The sequence below is a fragment of the Felis catus genome, chromosome B2, assembly GCF_018350175.1.
Source record: "Felis catus isolate Fca126 chromosome B2, F.catus_Fca126_mat1.0, whole genome shotgun sequence".
Taxonomy (NCBI): Eukaryota; Metazoa; Chordata; class Mammalia; order Carnivora; family Felidae; genus Felis; species Felis catus.
Genome location: NC_058372.1, coordinates 52,495,172 through 52,513,203, shown reverse-complemented (window position 1 = coordinate 52,513,203; position 18,032 = coordinate 52,495,172). Strand labels below are relative to the sequence as shown.

At 37.6% G+C, this 18,032-nt stretch overlaps 1 protein-coding gene across 3 annotated transcripts in view; it reads right to left on the bottom strand.

Moving 5' to 3' along the window:
- Positions 1-5,924: 5,924 nt before the first annotated feature.
- The window catches only part of HCRTR2 (hypocretin receptor 2), a 113,070-nt gene continuing 100,962 nt past the window's right edge, over positions 5,925-18,032 (bottom strand). For 2 of the 3 annotated variants that reach the window (XM_003986250.5, XM_045057668.1), the window contains exons 5-7: positions 15,317-15,537; positions 12,188-12,309; positions 5,925-10,108 (exon numbers count right to left, since the gene is read on the bottom strand). In XM_003986250.5, coding sequence (XP_003986299.2) covers positions 9,879-10,108; positions 12,188-12,309; positions 15,317-15,537 — 573 coding nt within the window. In that variant the 3' untranslated portion in view covers positions 5,925-9,878. The remainder of the gene's footprint in view (positions 10,109-12,187; positions 12,310-15,316; positions 15,538-18,032) is intronic. The other variant, XM_019830741.2, reaches the window with a different exon arrangement.

The window sequence follows — 18,032 nt, the reverse complement described above, 5'->3', positions numbered from 1 at the left end:
AAGAAAATGCCCAAATCAAAAGATCCAAATTTGTAATTTATTGAGAGAATAACTGGTACTGCACGATTTGGAAAGAATTTTGAGTACATTACTGAATTAATAATTTCTGAAAGGACAGTTTATACTTCTTTAAAAATGTTTACCTTTTGGGGCACTTGGGTGACTCAGTTGGTTGAGCATCCGACTTCTGTTCAGGTCACGATCTCCAGCTCAGTGAGTTGGAGCCCCAGGTTGGGCTCTGTGCTGACAGTTCGGAGCCTGGAGCCTGCATCGGATTCTGCGTCTCCCTCTCTCTCTGCCCCTCCCCCACTCATGCTCTGTCTCTTATTCAAAAATGAATAAATGTTAATTTTTTTTTAAAGTCCATGTTTTCAGTATTAAGAAAATCATAGCTAAGATGTTCATGAGGAGTTAAAACCTACCAGTTGGAAAAGGATTTAAACATATTTGGCATTTTTAAATAAATGTGATAAAACACAGATGCAAGGGAGGATACATACTTTATAAAGAGAAGTACTGTTTTCTAATAAGAAATATTTAAATTAGTTGTCAATTCTTTTTTTTTTCTTTTTTAAGTCTATTTATTTATTTTGAGAGAGAGCAAGAGCAGGGGAGGGGAAAAGAGAGAAAGAGAGAGAGAAAGAAAATCCCAAGGAGGCTTAGCAGTCAGAGAAGTGTCCCATGCCCTCGCAAACTGTGACATCACCTGAGCTGAAATCAAGAGTCAGATGCTAGACTGAGCCACACAGGCACCCCAGTTAAGCCAATTCTTAAGAGCCAAAATGTTTGACAGAGAGGGAATTTTCCTCTCAGAGTAGGAAAGCAATGTGGTTAGTTTTATAATCCAGTCGGGGAGCTCAGCCGCCTTTTCATGGTGCCAGCCTGTGGGAAGGGGAGTTCTATTGTAACAGCTCTTAACAGAAAGATAACCCATAGGAACTATAAAGTAAAAGGGCCTCTCACCTGCATATATATTCAAAATGGATAACTTACCATTTTTAAAAGATTAATCAATAAGAAAATTATTGGGGTGCCAGTGAGGCTCAGTGGGTTAAGCTGCCAACTTCAGCTCAGGTCACGATCTCACAGTTCGTGGGTTTGAGCCCACATTGGGCTCTGGGCTGACAGTTCTGAGTCTGAAGCCTGTTTCAGATTTTGTGTCTCCCTCTCTCTCTTCCCCTACCCCGCTTGTGTTCTCTCTCTCTCTCTCAAGAATAAACACTAAAACAATTGTTTTTAACGTTTATTTATTTTTGAGACAGAGAGAGACAGAGCATGAACGGGGGAGGGGGAGAGAGAGAGGGAGACACAGAATCGGAAGCAGGCTCCAGGCTCTGGGACCTCAGCCCAGAGCCCGACGCAGGGCTCGAACTCACAGACTGTGAGATCGTGACCTGAGCTGAAGTTGGACGCTTAACCGACTGAGCCACCCAGGCGCCCCTAAAACACTTGTTTTAAATAAGAAAATCATTAATAGCTAGCCAAGAAAAAAAAAAAAGTGAGAAGTCCTATTCCTGCCCCCAAACAGGAGGGCAGTTAAGAGAGAAGACTTGGGGCGGGGTGTGGCTCAGTCAGTTGAGTGTCCGACTTCAGCTCAGGTCATGATGTCACAGCTCATGAGTTCGACAGCTCAGTGCTCTGTGCTGACAGCTCAGAGCCTGGAGCCTGCTTCTGCTTCTGTGTCTCTCTCTCTTTCTGCCCCTAACCCACTCGCATTCTGTCTCTCTCTCAAAAATAAATAAACATAAAAAAAATTTAAGAGAGACGACTGGACAATAAGAATTGTAGAGGATCTACAAGATCAAATTAAGCAAATGTGTAAAGTCTTAAGGATAATGTGTAAATAATGAAATTATTTTCAGAACAACTTCTGACACAGGAGAAGAAATAATAAGGACTCCCAGTAGCAGAGATTGGGTGAAGTAAATAATGTCGTTACTACCAAGGGTGACTTCCCATCCAGAGATGTGAGTCTCTGGTGTGTAATCTCAAATCAGAGAAGAGTGTCTGGCTGTGATGTCCTGGCAATTTAACTCGGTAAGGCTTTTATGCCTTGCTCGAATTATCTATTTTCAATACTATAGGTGAGCAGGCACACTGTTGTATGAGAAATGTCGTGATTTTCATTAAAGCAAAAGGTAAGAATTCTTTTCTAAGTCAATAATGTCAAGTAATGAGTGCAACAGTGTCTGATGATCTTGTTTTTCTCTGGATGGCAAAGAAGGTAACTCCAAGATGTGACTAATACACTGGGATAAAATAAAAGGGTGAAGAATCCAGTAGTCCCTTTGGGTTTGAGGGAAGTTATAGTAGGGACACGAGTATGAGCCAAAAGCACAATAAATCGTTGGCTCAGAATAAGCTGTCAGAGTTTTGCATTTCAGAGGAGGGTATGTTGTCATATGGAATCCTAAGGCCCAAGGTACAACCTATGAGCTGCACTAAGCAAAACTAGGAGTGGTTTGGTGCAGAACAGCAGAAATCCGTATTTCACATTAAGGAACCCAAGGCAGTGTAGAGCTGGACGCTGGGTGCATCATCTACAGGGACCTGGGGCTGGAAAGTGTGACTTCAAGCCAGTAGCTAATACATTTGAAATGGGAAGAGGAGACATCGAGAGGCTGATAATGCCAGTGAAAGAGAGAGGTCAGTGATGATAAAGCCCTCGGAAGGGTCCGGTTTTACTCAAAAATGGGAAAGTCGTCTTCTGGACCTAGGATAGGTGACTAGGAGAATGCTGGTGCTATGTTCCAATTTGATAGAGACTGGAAATCAGTGTTCTCAAAATATGATTTAATTTTGGCTTAAAGAAAACACAAAAGGTTCTGAGCAGTGTACACTCTGGGAATATAGGGCATTTTGTTCTCAGCGGAAAAGGGGTTTCAGAAAGCACATGGAAAGAATTGCGCAAAACTGAAACAAAAAGATGAGTTAGGGAAAGAATTGCCATGTGATTATTAATTCATTAATTCAAGAGGTATTTAACAAGTAACTTCTATTGCCAGGCATCATTCTAGGCACCAGGGATATAGCAGTAAATGACAGAGAAGGTCTTGGGGCATCAAGAATCTAAATTCTTACTGATTATTTATATGGAACTTTGGAGGAGATAGGCAGTTTATAGACTTATTTTTTACTTGTCCCTAATTGTTATAACTGTATAAATACGAGTTAAATAAATAGATGAAGAAAGGAATGACGGAAGGAAGGAAAGAAGGAGGAAAGAAAGAAAGAAAGAAAGAAAGAAAGAAAGAAAGAAAGAAAGAAAGAAAGAAAGAGAAAGAAATGCTTTTTAGGTAAAATGCTGTCCATAATAGCAGAAATACGAAAGCTAGTTATTTGTATAAGAGAGGAAAACTAGCCTAGCCACCAGTCTAAAGGATACAATCTAAGAGAGGAGTAAACCAGATGAAGGAAGATGATGGGAAATCTTTAAAAGGCTGTGGTATGAAATTAGCACACTTTGGGGGGATATTCTCACATTAAATATCTATCTATACACACACATACACATATACATATGTGTAAATATATAATCACTGTTATACACACATACGTACATACATATATATGTGTTGATGTGTTGGTAATACTCTAAAATGACATCTTTTCCCATTCTTTAGGGGATATTCTGCATGATCTAGAAATGGCTTTATAAGCCAGTTCTCCACTGCATCTTCCTGAACCATATAAAGAGAACTTTTTAATCTGTGTCCCTGTGAGAGAGCATCACTTCTTTCCAGACATGATCTTATTATCACATCTGCAACAAATTAAGCTTTATGATGCCACACACTGTTAAGATTTCCCTGTCCCACAAACATTTTGTTTATACCCTTCTCCCTTTGGAAATTATCATGTTAACTCCAATGCTGTGAAATTAATTAGAAACTGATTACAGGGGTGCCTGGGTGGCTCAGTCAGTTCAGTGTCCAACTTATGGTTTCAGCTCAGATATGATCTCACAGTTTATGAGTTCGGTCCCCACATTGGGCTTTGTGCTGATGGCTTGGGATTCTCTGACTCCCTTTCTCTCTCTGCCCCTCCCCTGCTTGCGCTCACTCTCTCCCTCCCTCAAAATAAATATTTTTTTAAAAAAAAATAAACTGATGACATAATAAACAATAGTTTCTTTTTAGTTGAGTATTATCTTTCTGCTATTGCATAGCAGCTGGACTTATAAAAAGCCAAAGGATGAAACAGATGTCTTGTTTCCAAAGACGACACAAGCACTGCCTCCTCAGGCATATATCCTTGGTGACCTGCCATGCCCTTCCCTTGGCCTGAGTGTTCCAAAGCTGGGTTCCCTTCCAAGCTGAGGCAGCAAGCTTAGGCAGTGGAAGCTGACACGGCTCCTAAAGGCCACCGAGAAACATAGATATTCTGGAAAGAAAAGAAAGGGCTTGCTTTGGGAGGATGTAAAAGTATAATTTTTGGACATAAAAGCACAATTTCTTTTTTCTTTTTCCTGGTGCTCCGCTTCATTTGGTCTGAACTTAACCATTTGCCAAGGTTCACCTCCAGAGATACCAAGAACCTCAGGGGCTGGGCGGTACAAAGGACAGGGAACTGTGTAGAGCAAGGCAGGCTGTAGGGGGAGGTGTGCTCATGCTTAGCTTTGGGGAGGCTGGGATAAGGGCCACAGCTGGGGAGCGAAGAAATAGTAAAAGCAGAGGGAGAACAAAGGGGTGCTTCAAGAAACTTTCCTCTGTTACCCATTTCCCCTTCATGGCCACTGGCCTGGACGAAAGCAGGGATGAGTTAACCTCTCTTCAGGGCTGACTCTGAGAGGAGTGGCCAAGTACCTAGGCTGTAATAACGGATTACTCAAAGCAAAACACCCTTACCCCTGAGGTAACTAGTCTTGAGATTCTACGCTGAGAGTTTCACTTGGTCTTTAGAAACCACCTCATACTCAAATCGCATGTGCCTAGATGGAGCCAATGACTTATCTTGTCCACTTACCGCGGCTGCATTTCGATGCCGGTTAGAATAAACAGTGCTGAGTAGAAACGGATTTTTAAATAAAAGTCCTTGGCAGTTGATTCTGTCATCTATCAGAATCATTTAGGAAGTGAAAAACAGAAAATATACATTTTAAAATGTATCACTAACTTAAAAGAGCCCTAAAAGTTCTAGATATAATGACCAATAAAAAAATTTCTTAATGATGGGCAAGCCATACTTACTAGTCTCATGATAAATTGAAAATCACAAGGGCATCATTTTCTCTCAATCAAAACAAGATTCAATCTCTTGACTCTGATAAAAGTTCCAAAATTTAATGATATTTGTAAATAGTTTTCAATAATTTTTATGAAACATTTCTGTTTGAATCTTAACCATCCTTATTTTAGTACCTGCTCTCCAAAACAACATTAAACACCTTTTCTATCATGATTATCCCCGGTTATGTAAACTTATTGGGAAAAATATTTGGATCATTAAGCACTGCACCAGAGGGCTTAATTTAATCCTTAACTGCAAAGATTTGACACTAGTTATGAGTGAATATCCAGCATATCCAACCGACAACAAGATTTTTCATACAATAGAGAGGTCAGTGTGAATGTGATTATACAACTCTCAATATAGTTTTTACTGAAAAACTGCATAATGAGGGGCACCTGGATGGCTCAGTTGGTTAAGCGGTCATGGTCATGATCTCACAGTTCATGAGTTCAAGCCCCGTGTTGAGCTCTGTGCTGACAGCTCGGAGCCTGGAGCCTGCTTCGAATTCTGTGTCTTCCTCTCTCTCTGCCCCTCCTCCCTTGCTCACATTCTGTCTCTGTCTCTGTCTCTGTCTCTCTCAAAAATAAACATCAAAAAAAAATTTAAGAAAAACTGCATAGTGAGCATCTTTCATAGTTGGTATGTAATCTCAATGGATTTGATAAGAAATTTCTTCATGAAGACACAGTAAATCAGACATAAAGAACTTTAAATGTATAAGATAATTGTTAAACAAGTGACATGATTTCACACACATGGGATACAACAGTTATAGAAATACATTTCATGAAAAACTTCAAAGACATTCTAACCCCAAAGCTGAGAAAGAAAATTTAAGAGAATAGAAATACGTGGCAAATGGGAGGGAGTTTTTTTTGCTCCCACTTTAATTGCAGCAGTATTCTAGAAAACAATCCTCTTTGAATTTGGGAAGATAACAGTGTTTTCCATGCCTTTGCACTTCATTTTCTGAGGTACATAAAGTAGTAGAATAGGCTTCAACAATATTTTTTGTTTACATATTATCTCTAAAAAGTCAATTATTTTGCTTCATGCCATTTGAAAACTAATTGTACATAACTAATGGAATTTCCTTTTTTTTTTGACTTGCAACTTGTAGAAAGTAGAAAAGTTGTTGTAAAATTAACTGGAATTGAAAAACTTTCTAAATTGCAATGACTAACCAGATTTGTTTTGAAATGCAGTTGATTATGATTGTGATTTATATCAAGTGTGAAAGATTTTATTATTATTACACTGGTATTAAAACAATGATAGCCCTCCTCACAATCTGTGTCCACAAGCATGTTTGGGTGTTTGTCATTCTGATATTTCAGGCTTATGTATATTCAGGCTACATTTTATAAGCATATTTAGCTGTATCTTTGCTAAAATAATGGACACTGGGAGTGAAATTCAATATCATTATGCCTAACACTTTTGCAATTAACTCATCAATAGTTTGTAACATTTAATATCCAAGAAACAGTCTAAGACTTGGAGAATATACATCATTTTCCTCAGAAACTGGGAGCTGTCCTTTCCCAAGAATGAACGAATTCAAATATCAAATATCATGGGTTTGTAGAAATTCAGAAATAATGAAGTTCAAATGCATTCTGTGCTAGACAAAATCATCACATCCTTGTTGATAACAAAATTTCAGTAACACTAATGACATTTTACATTAAATCTTGAAACATAGCAAAAAAGAGCGATAGTCTATGTATAGCATAAAACAGTTGCAACACATTCTTTTCATAAGAAGTCTCTCATTTGTGTTATTTAGCACATAATGAGGTGAGTAGTTGACCCTTTGTTCCATAAAATTGGCAGGTTTGGGGAACACCTCTTTCTTTACCATTTGTCCTAGTAAGGTAACCACTCTAAATCCAGACCTCTTAGAAGGATTCCTGTATCAACACATTGGAAGCAACCTGCACAGTCAGCTACTCCATTACCACGGTTTCTGGTAGGTACTGGTGGTTTTTTGCTTGTTTTCCTTCCAGGCAATGATCATTCTTAGAAACTGTCTGCTTCCACAAAACAGCCTTTAGTAAGCGTAAGTGACGGTGGAGATTTAAAAAGTTTTAGTTAGGAACTCAAGTCATCCAGGTATCCATAAAGTACACAAGTGCTTTAAAACCAGCCTTCTTTGACCCTGCGCTTATAACACAGAGGCCACTGTTTTGTAAACCACTATTTCTTTGAGTAGGATGACAGTGAGTGACATTCATCATTGATACTCAACCTCTTCTTTCAGACCTTTGGCCAGGCTGACAGTAGTGATGACGATCGTGCCCGTTGTAGACAGCTGTGCAGTAAAATACTTCATGTGGGCTATTTAGCAGGTGTCAGGTGGGAATTGGAGCAGTGGTTCTCAAATGTTAAGGTGTTTCAGAATCACCTGTAGGGCTTGTTAACACGCGGATTTCTGGCTGCCACCTCCAAAGTTTCTGATTCAGCAGATCTGAGATAGGGTGGAAATGTGCATGCCTAGTAAGTTCTTAGGTGATGCTGATGTTGATGGTTCAGAAACCACATTTTGAGAATCACTGATTTACAGCAAAGGAATCTTGACTTCTGAGTTTGTCCTTAATAGGCGATCATACAACTGCTGCTTCTCTGAGCCTCTTTCTTTCTCCATTTCCCACTCCCTCTGGCTTGCTCTCCCTCTCCCAATCCCTCTCTTTCTTAAATGATAAACTAGATATATTACAATCTAAATAACTTAGCTCTTATTCTGAGACACTACTTAGGCATTAAGGCATATTATCAGTATTACTTGAAGTACCCTCAAACTATTTAAAATGCTAGCTCCTATGACAATCTGAAAATTACAACCCTCCTTTCATGCAGCATAATTAAGAAAGTTCTCCAATGTACAAAGGGAAGAAAGGAGAGAGTTATAACATTTCGCTTTTGTTGATATCTTTCTCATAATTAACAAGTGAATTTCAATAAACCTTGTACGTGAGAGTCGTTTTGGCTTTGAGCAGCAAAAAGCACACGGTCGTCACACATTCTAAAACAGTAAAACAACTTGTGGATAATCTGGCTGTGTTACTTCTTTCAGAAAGCGATGAGTTGGGAAATAGAGATGAACAAGATTATTTGTTACCTTCTAGAAAAATCTTTCTTAAATATTGTTCTCCACATCTTGTATTTCAGTAAAATAAGGACACCTGCTGCTATCACATGAGGAGAAGAGCAGCTTTCATGAATATCTTTTACTTTTAATTCAATTTTAAAGTGAATATTTGAATGAGAGAGATTTTGAAGAGGGACAAGTTTAAAATATCCAGTGCTTTGAATTGCAGATCTCACATTTGTACAAAATATGCTGGGCGGCTCCTCATTTGGGTGCCAGCTAAGAGCCAGCACTTATATTCTGTCCACCTGTTGGTCTACATGGAGTCTGCAGACATAGACTGTGTCACTGAATGAATGGGAAACAGCGCAACTCTACTGTTTATGTCCCACGTGGGTTGCTCCGCTGCTCCACCCATGTTCAAATCTGTCCCCCAGAGAAGTTGGCTGCCCTGCAAACTCTATCAGCATGTCCCCCTCAGTAACCTAGAGCAATTTTGAAGGCACGTGTACATCCACCCCTACCTCATTCCCTAGCACCTAGCACAGTGGGTGCACTTCCATAAATATTTGATAAGTGTTTATGAAATGTAAATAAATGCAAATATTTACCAAGGAATCTCCATGGCAGTAGTAACTCTCCCATATGGGACCCAGCTGTGGCTTGGTAGCCTCTACCCCTTTCCTTTGTAAATTGTATTCTTAATCTAATCCTGCAAGGCCAACTATATCATTTTCATTGGTTAGAAGAATCCTATCTGATTCTCAAATGCTGAAGTCTTTTCTTAGATACGGAGATCATTATGTATCTGTAGTTACTCCAAAATTGTTATTTTAATACAGTCTTACTGGCCATATGTTGAGATGACAAACGTTAGCAATGGTAAGGTTACAGACCTGAGAAAAGTGTGTAAATGGGTGATAAGATTCATGGAAAATAAAGTTTAATAGTATATATTTTTAGATAGTTTTGAAAGATAGCTTTTGAGAGTTATCTAATATAATATGCTATTTTGTATATAAATATTCTCTCAGATGGCACATCATAATGAGTCTTTTGTGATTTTTTTTAAAACTATGAAATCAACTAACATGTCTGTTGTTAATGCAGAGTTAGTAATTGCTACTTCTTTTAGTAAACCAAAGAAAATCATTGGATAACTTTTGGTAATTTTTTGCAATCGATCTGAAGGTGAGAGATTAAAATAACAATTAGAATTAAAAATATTCAAACATTTAATTGACATAAATCATAATACATGAAACTAAAACTGAAATAGCCTGAAATAAATTCAGTTGAAGGTCAGACTTCTACCATGTTTAAATCAAAAGTGGAGAAATTATTTTAAACTGACTTTGTTTTTTATTTCCAAAGAGCAATAGATGAAAATGAAAGAAAGAAAGAAAGAAAGAAAGAAAGAAAGAAAGAAAGAAAGAAAGAAAGAGCCACAAAGTAATTTTAGCTTCAGATCGTTGGGATAATAAAATCTGTGTGTACAGACATTTTTAAAAAAGAATAGTTTTACTCAGATATCCCTGTCATATGAAAGAAGATTCTACCAGTTTTGAAGTGGCCCCGCTCCATTGGCTGTTGGGAGTGTGCTTATGCTGGTGAGGACAACTTGCTCGGAGAGTTTTGATATGTTGTCAAAGTTGCTGATCTGGGTGGTCAAAGACTTCCGGCTCTCTGTGCTGGTCCGGCCCCGGGTGAGCCGGTCCTCCTGGCGATGGTGAACTCCAAGGCAACAGCAAGAAAATGCAGCTTTAAATTCCTCTCGAAACTTTCCTGCCAAATCGGGGAGAATGAAAGGAAAAGAAGTAAGCATAAACATGTTTCAACAAATCCATGAGTAGGGTACAAATAAGCTGCTGCCTTGAGGCAAACTAACAATGAGGTGCAACATTTTGGGAAAAGTGGGAAATAGGAAGAGGAAATTGTGTTATTAGAAGCTGGGTAGACTCCTGAAACAATAAGGTATTTCCCTAAAATAATGTAACTGCTTTTCATGTGTGATGCTTGGAGTTTGATTTATTCCTTCAGGGTTAAACCTTCTGTATTTGTGAGTGGGGGTTATTTAGATTAACTATAATAAAAGTGATCATTACTAGGATGTCCAGAGTTATTTAATAACTTCAAAAATGATGAAAGCTGTATTATATACAGCCATGACTATACAGAAATTATCCCTTCATTGTCCTCTGAAGAAACTGTTCTACTGGCACACTGAGTTCAACAAAGAATCTATAAAAAAATTCTTAAAATACGTAGAAAATTTCTAAAGCTTTATAATTCGGCATAAAGCAGAACAAAAAACTGAAGGAAGTTATTTCTTGCCTTTAAATTACTGACATGAAACTGGAGAAGTATGAAAATGAAATAATCATCTTTTTAAAGGAAAAATGAACAGCACTGGGAGTCATCAGTGTTCTCTCTGAGCCTCAATTACCAAACTGGGCGATTGAGTGACAACACAAGAAGGGAAGGTTCAAGGGTGTAGCAAAATAGGAAGCACCAGCCAAGTCCCCAGTGGTTATCAGCACCTCCCCTGCCTCACTCAACCCTCTGACTTTGACTTGGTTCTGTGGCCTTGTCTTCAAATACTTCTCCTTACAACCTCTTAGTGGGTTTTATCTGCTTAGTGCAAGGGTCAGGCCCTTAGTCATTTCCTAACCTCAAGGCAGTGGCTTCTTCACTGCTTTCCAAGACAGAGCTCCACGTGGCCCCTTAGCTCTTCAAACACAGCACATGAGCAGTGAGTTGTATCTGGTTATCTAAGACCTAATGCCATCTTTATTTTAGAGACGGGGGTTGGATGTAGCAGGGGAAAGCATGAAAAGGGACAACCGAATACAAAATAAAGCTCACATATACACCACCTGATTCTCTGAAAGATGAAATAAAGCAGGTTTATATACGGTATATGCCATGATCAAGAAAAAAACAACAAGAAAAGTTGCTGAAAAAAATCTAATTGATTGTCTTTTTTTTAATAACCCATACAACCCACAAGGCTAAAGATGAAGTTGGAAAATACACATTTTTTATTAAGTATGTCATAAAATGAATTGCTTTTTCTTCCACATAAAGTGATCATATATTTAGGGATAGCAATGAGAAAGAAATAACCAACTGGATAGAGAAGAAGACAGTGTAAAGATGTAACTAATTAAAACACAGTTTTAGAAGTCAGCCAGGAAAAATGCTTGTAAATAAAACAATTAGTTAATTGATTTTTATAATTATGTTGGTTCCATAAACAGAGACAGATTAAATCAGTTACAGATGTGTGTGTGGGGGTGTGTGTGTGTGTGCATGTGTGATTTAGTTTGTGCGTTATTTAGGAGTAATATCATTTTTTGGTGGTCATTGAGAAATCTTGAGATGAACCCAAGAGATGTTACTGATAAGAGAAATGCAAATACAGAAACCTACTTAAAAGTGGAAGGGTTCTAATTCAACCTCAATTAGGCAATCTCAGTGTTGTCAAAGGAAATAGTATAGCAAGCCTGTTTTACTTTCAGATAAATTTGTTTTACATTTTGGTAAATCATAAGTTCAATGTATGGCAAGCAAGATTCTGTGTTATTCAGTTCTTACAATTTTCACTTTCCTATTTCAACATTTCTTTTAAATTTTATGGGGAAAATTGCTTACGTGATTTCCTCTGATGAGTTAGGTAAGACGTGCTCCTTCTCATAAGGGGAAGAAAAACTCAAGACAAATTACATCGGGGGAAAAAAATTCTCATTATATGGCACTTAAGCTCTTTACACATTTCAAGAGTGTTCAACACCCTGCTGGTCATTGATCCCTTGCCCTTGGTTAGAATTGTGGTTTGCATGGAAGAAACAGTTGAAAACTCACCACTGAGAAAATTGTAAATAATTGGGTTCGCAGCACTATTGGCATATACAAGCCAGTGTGAAAATGTAAACCAGGCATATACAGTCTCTCTGTCTTCTGTGTGGGTAAACATCCCAAATACTCTGTAGGAAAAACAAACCACACCAAAAAACAGTGACAGAAAATCCAATGTGATTTTGAAAAGTACCTTTCAAATAATGAAATTCAAGTGTGAACATAGCCCTTGATAGAAGCTGCTTAACCCCTGTTCTCCTCTGCAGTGGGCATTGGTTTATGCTACCATCGTGAGTTTAGAAAAACCTCAGAACCTGAACAAAATCTCCATGGCACAATTAGTAAATCAAAAGCCAAGTCGGATCAGAGAAGGATCTTTCTCTCCCATAGATAGTAATGCAATACTCTTTCTGGTGGGTAAGTATACAGAAGTCAAATATATATCTATGTTCCTTCTTTCATATTGTTTCTAAATACAATTGATCAATGTTTGCTAATATTCCATTTGAGGCATCATTTAAAAAGCACTCCTAAACTGTAGTCTCTGAGTACTTCTTCCTTTCTACATTTGTGCACTGATCAAAGTTTCACCATTTTTCAACTACAATCTCCCCAGCCTTGTTGAAATTTGTCTTCTGGGAATTCATTATGGCCAGAGAGGAACTAGTTTTCAATAGGCAAAATTCTGGTAACTTCTTAAAATTCATGAGTTTTAGTGTTTTATTTATTATTTTAAACTCTGGGGGGTGCCAGGTGGCTCAGTCAGTTGAACATCTCTTGATCTCGGCTCAGGTCATGATTTCACAGTTCGTGAGTTTGAGCCCCTTATCTGGCTCTGCAGTAACAGTGCTGAGCCTGCTTGGGATTCTCTCTCTCTCTCTCTCTCTCTCTCTCTCTCTCTCTCTTTCTCTCTGTCAAAATAAGTAAAAAAAAAAAAGAAAAAGAAAAATCTTCATTATTTTAAACTCTGAAAAATATTTATTTTATCCTTAAACATCATTCTTAAGATTTGTTTCATATTCAGAAATATCTCATCTATCAAATTGTATTCACTAGCCAACAGTAGGTAACTTGTAACTACCCAATAATTAATTTTATAGGCTGAAGATAATTCATTCCCTGCCAGAGACTCCATCATTGATTGTGTAATTTGATTACACATGATGGTGCCCATGATAGAAATGCCTTTCTGCAATAAAGTGATGTGCTGTGGAGTACTCGAGTTTTACAAAAATACAATATGGAGTGAAATAACATGGACAATTAATGGTCTGTTATGGAATTAATGGTCTGTTATGACCCTCTACCATAATATATCTTTGAAATCCTAGACAAACTAGAACTACTTTAAAGAAGCAGGTTTCGACTAGTTGGGCAAAAATTGTTTCCAGGAAAAAGGATTTAGAAATTCATTGGTGAGAGAAAGAAAACACAAGCATGATCTCACGAGAACAAACAAAGAGATAAGCATTTGAAGAAAATGTGTGTAGTAAAGAGGAAAACAATCTTCAGGGTTACTTGAAGTGTTTGGTTTTTTTTTTTTTTTTTCAAATTTTATAGAAAAGAGAAGAATGCTCAAAAAATCAAAAATATTTTAAATTTTACATAGACTTTCTTCTTAGCCATTTTTCCTTGGAAAGGGAGATGTTAAAGGTAGAAAAATAAGAAAAAAAATATGACAGACAAGTAGATATTTGGAACTAGCTAAAAGACAGGTACAGATGCTAAGATTCAGGAAATCCAAACAAGCAATCCAGAGAGCAGTAAATGCCATTTTCATCGAATTTAGACAGTCGACAAAGTCCAAAAAAAATTTTTTTAAAAAGGAGAAAATCATTCAGTAGCATATCGTGTTTATAAAGCTCTTAGGAATAGAAAAGATCATCTATCCAGAGATCAGAATAAATTTGTTTGGGATTTCTGTGGTCAAGAAAAGTAAGAGAGGCATTATGAAAAGCTATGGAAGGCAAAGTTGCTTTTGTCTTCTCATGAGTCAGTATACGTTCCATGCTACCAAAAAGCTTACGCCTTAAGGCTGCATCTATACTAAATAGTATTACTGAGCAAAAAGTTCACTTTCCATCGAAAAAGTTATTAAGCCCTTAAAAACAAGGGCCAAGGAGAATGAGAAATTTCTGCAGCTGGCTCTACCACCTTCAGTGTGTGTGACTCCAGCCAAAGTTGCCGTTCTCCAGAGTCTCCAGCTGTGAGGAATATGATATGGACTCTGAATCAGGGAAAACTGAGAGGAGCGACCCCAGTTTAAGTTCGAAGCCTATTATAAACAAAATTACTATTACCTTGGGGCCAGTCCGTTTGCAACAGTTATGATAATTCCCAATAAAGTTGGCTGGCTGTGAAGTTCATGTGTACCATGGCCCCTGTACTGGCTGTTCATGTTGGTCAATTGTTTTCACTTAACAGTGTATCTGCGGCCTAACAAATAACATACTTTCTCTCGCTGAAAAGTTGTGTGTTTTTATTAATAGTCACCTTGAGCTTAATTCAGTGACTTCAGCAAATACATTTTCTTTCTTTTTTTTTTCTTCATTTAAACATTTAAAACACAGTATGAGTCCTGATTCCATTTTTTTGTGGGTGCTCACAAATGCACTTTTAAGTATAATTAGGATGCTAACAAAACATTCTTATCTCCTTTTATCTTTTCGATAGAATCCTGTCATAATTCCCTACGTATGAGAACCAAGTTCTGGAAAGCCCATTTGTTCTGATCAAAAAAGAACTCCAAGCTGTCAATATTGGTTGTTGTTGCTTTTTTTTTTTTTTGGTTTTGTTTTGTTTCTTTTGTTTGTTTTGTTTTGTTTTGTTTTTTGCATTAGAACTTTTTTTGCATCTAAGGCTCAGCAATTAGCTCAAAGAGGTCAGGGGAACCCCTGTTTTATGTCTGCCACTCAACAGAGAATTTCCATGGACAAGAGCTTATAGAGTCTGAGCATACTAAAAAGGCTGTCTGCCTTACCTGATAGTCACAACACATTCAGTTATCTGGCCTGACAACTATCTAGGCAAAGGGCTTAGATTTTTCTCTGGCTTAAGAGGAAAGAAAAAAAAAGAACTTAATTAAGAACCAAGAAATGACAGCCACTTTGTTTTGAAATAATGGGTGAACTTTACCTCTTTAGCACGTTGAGGATGCTAATCGGTAGATAGCAAATTGCAAACACCAAAAGCACAACCATTAGCATCCGGGCTGTTTTCCGTCTGGCTCGGATCTGCTTTATTTCAGCGGCCACAGCACTAATCCTGGACTTGGTCTGCTGTCCCGACCCTCGAGGCTGTGAAGTAGGCTGCAGGGGCTTCCATTTTCTCTGAACTACAGATGATGTTCCAGGGATCTGAAAGGAGCAAAAACTCTTTATTGCCATCTGACTCAGGGATGTTCCACTTTGGAGAAGTAACCCAAAGATATAAGAAGGAGAGTATTCTGGATGCCTGTGATCCAGGGGGGTTAAAGGCCTGTTTCCCCCAGAATGTTTGCTGAGTTGAGTATGTTCTTGAGTAATACAGTGGAGTGTCAAATAGGATTTGTGGTGGAAAAGAAAATTGAAACATCCCATTTTTAAAAATAAATTTTTAATGTTTATTTTTGAGAGAGAGAAAGGGGAGGAGGTGGTGAATGGCAGAGAGAGGGAGACAGAATGGGAAGCAGGCTCTAGGCTCTGAGCTGTCAGCCTACAGTCCGACACGGGTTCCATACCCACAGACTGTGAGATCACGATCTGAGCCCATGCCGGACACTTAACAGACTGAGCCACTCAGATGCCCCTGAAACATCCCATTTTTATTAAGGTCTAAAGAGAGCTCAAATGGAAAAGCTATCTCTTTATAAACAGAGAAGTTGTATATCCAGATAATGGAATATCATTCAGGGCTAAAAAGAAGTGAGATATTAAGCCATGAAAAATCATAGGGAACTTAATTGCGTATTACTAAGTAAAAGAATCCAATCTGAAAAGGCTACAACTATACGACATCTTAGAAATGGTAAAATCAGAGAGACAGCAAAAAGATCAATGGTTCCCAGGGGCTGGAGGTGGGGTGGGATGGGGGGTTACTAAGCAGAGAACAGAGGATTCTTGGAGCAGTAAAAATACTCTATATGATGCCATAATGATGGATACATGTCATTATACAATATACATTATACAATGTATTTGGATACACAGTCCAAACCCATAGAATGTACAATATCAAAGGTGAACTCTTAGGTAAATTCTGGACTTTGGGTTTAGTAGATCAGTGTAGGTTTATCAGTTGTTTTATATATATATATATATATATATATATATATATATATATATATATACATATATATATATATATATATATATATATATATATATATATATCACTTAAATGAGGGATATGGATAACAGGGAGGTACTTTATGAGTGAAGGTAGGAGGCAGAGAAACCTCTGTATCTTCCAACACAATTTTGCTGTGAACCTGAAACTGCTCTTAAAAACAAAACCAGCAAACAAGTCTTAATTAAAATGCAAGAGAAATAAAAACTGGCAAAAAAAAAGAGATGTAAAAGGATGACAACCATATTCTCTTATTAGGAATTCCCAGTTCTGTTCAGATACCTCAGTGTAAAGACAGGGAAAACCTAACAGGTAATTGCAAAAGAAACCTGAATGGACTTTTTTTCATGTGTCACTACTGCCATCTGCTGTCAGATGGACAGATAGGACTTAACTACCTAGTGCTTTTTATTAGACTTTGTTTTTCAGGTTTGGCCAGTGCAAACCTTGAATGAAGGGACGAAAAAAATAAACTGTTCTCCATTGTTTAGTACGTATTGTTATGAAATTGCTTGAAACCAATTTCATGCTCCAGTCTGGTTCTTTAAAATGCACACAAAAATAGTGAGAATCCCTTGTGGTCTTATATTAACATTTCAAATAGCTGGAATTTGTAACAATAATTATACAACTTGTACTTTTCCATTTCTTTTCAAAGTTATTTGATAATGGCAGGGAGTCCTTCCAAGTATAATATTTTCTTAATTACAAACTCATGAAGATTGATAGGGTTTAGTGAGCAAAACAATAAAATTCAGCATGCATAATTTTTTAAGAGGAAAATGCGCTAACACACCATAGCCGTGTTCTCATTCTCACAAAGACTCACTCTTCGGTCACCTTAGTTCTGTTAAGATTATTCAATTGTTGCTTTTATCTCTGTGCTGCAAGCCAAGACAGACCAATGTGTCCCTGTGCTCTATCAGAATGGACATCGTATGGACTCTGTTTTTATACATCACAAGATCCAAGTGTGTTAGATAATCGTTGAAAGCAGAATTTTACTGTTTTCAACACAGTTGAAATTTTTTGATTTCCACACAGAGCTTCTGTTGAACAATAACTATTCCCTCTCAAAAAGAAACACATGAAGTTAATGAAAAATTGCCCTTAAATAGAAATACATTTGATAAATTATTTCTCTTCTGGCTCTGTATGTTCTGTCATGTAGACTTGACCTTTTCACACAGTGGTGGTCCTAAAAATCTTCTTATCTATATTATTGGTTGCGGGGGTAGGCACTGAGAATCCTTTCTCCTCTGTGAGTCTCTTTTTAAACAGTCTTTCTTTTAAATAATTGAGGAGAAAGTGCAATGGATATTGGAAAGTTCCAGAAAAACTCTAGCATGAGTAACCCTATAAATGTCTGCTAAATGATCTTGAACTGTTTTCTAAGTGATCTCTTAGAGATCATTTAAACTTTAGCAATTCTATTATTAAGTGCTTCCCTGAAGGAAAGAAACAATATCCTGCAGCTGATAACTTCCTCAACCGTCAGAAACATATTTCCCATAAAGAGAAACTG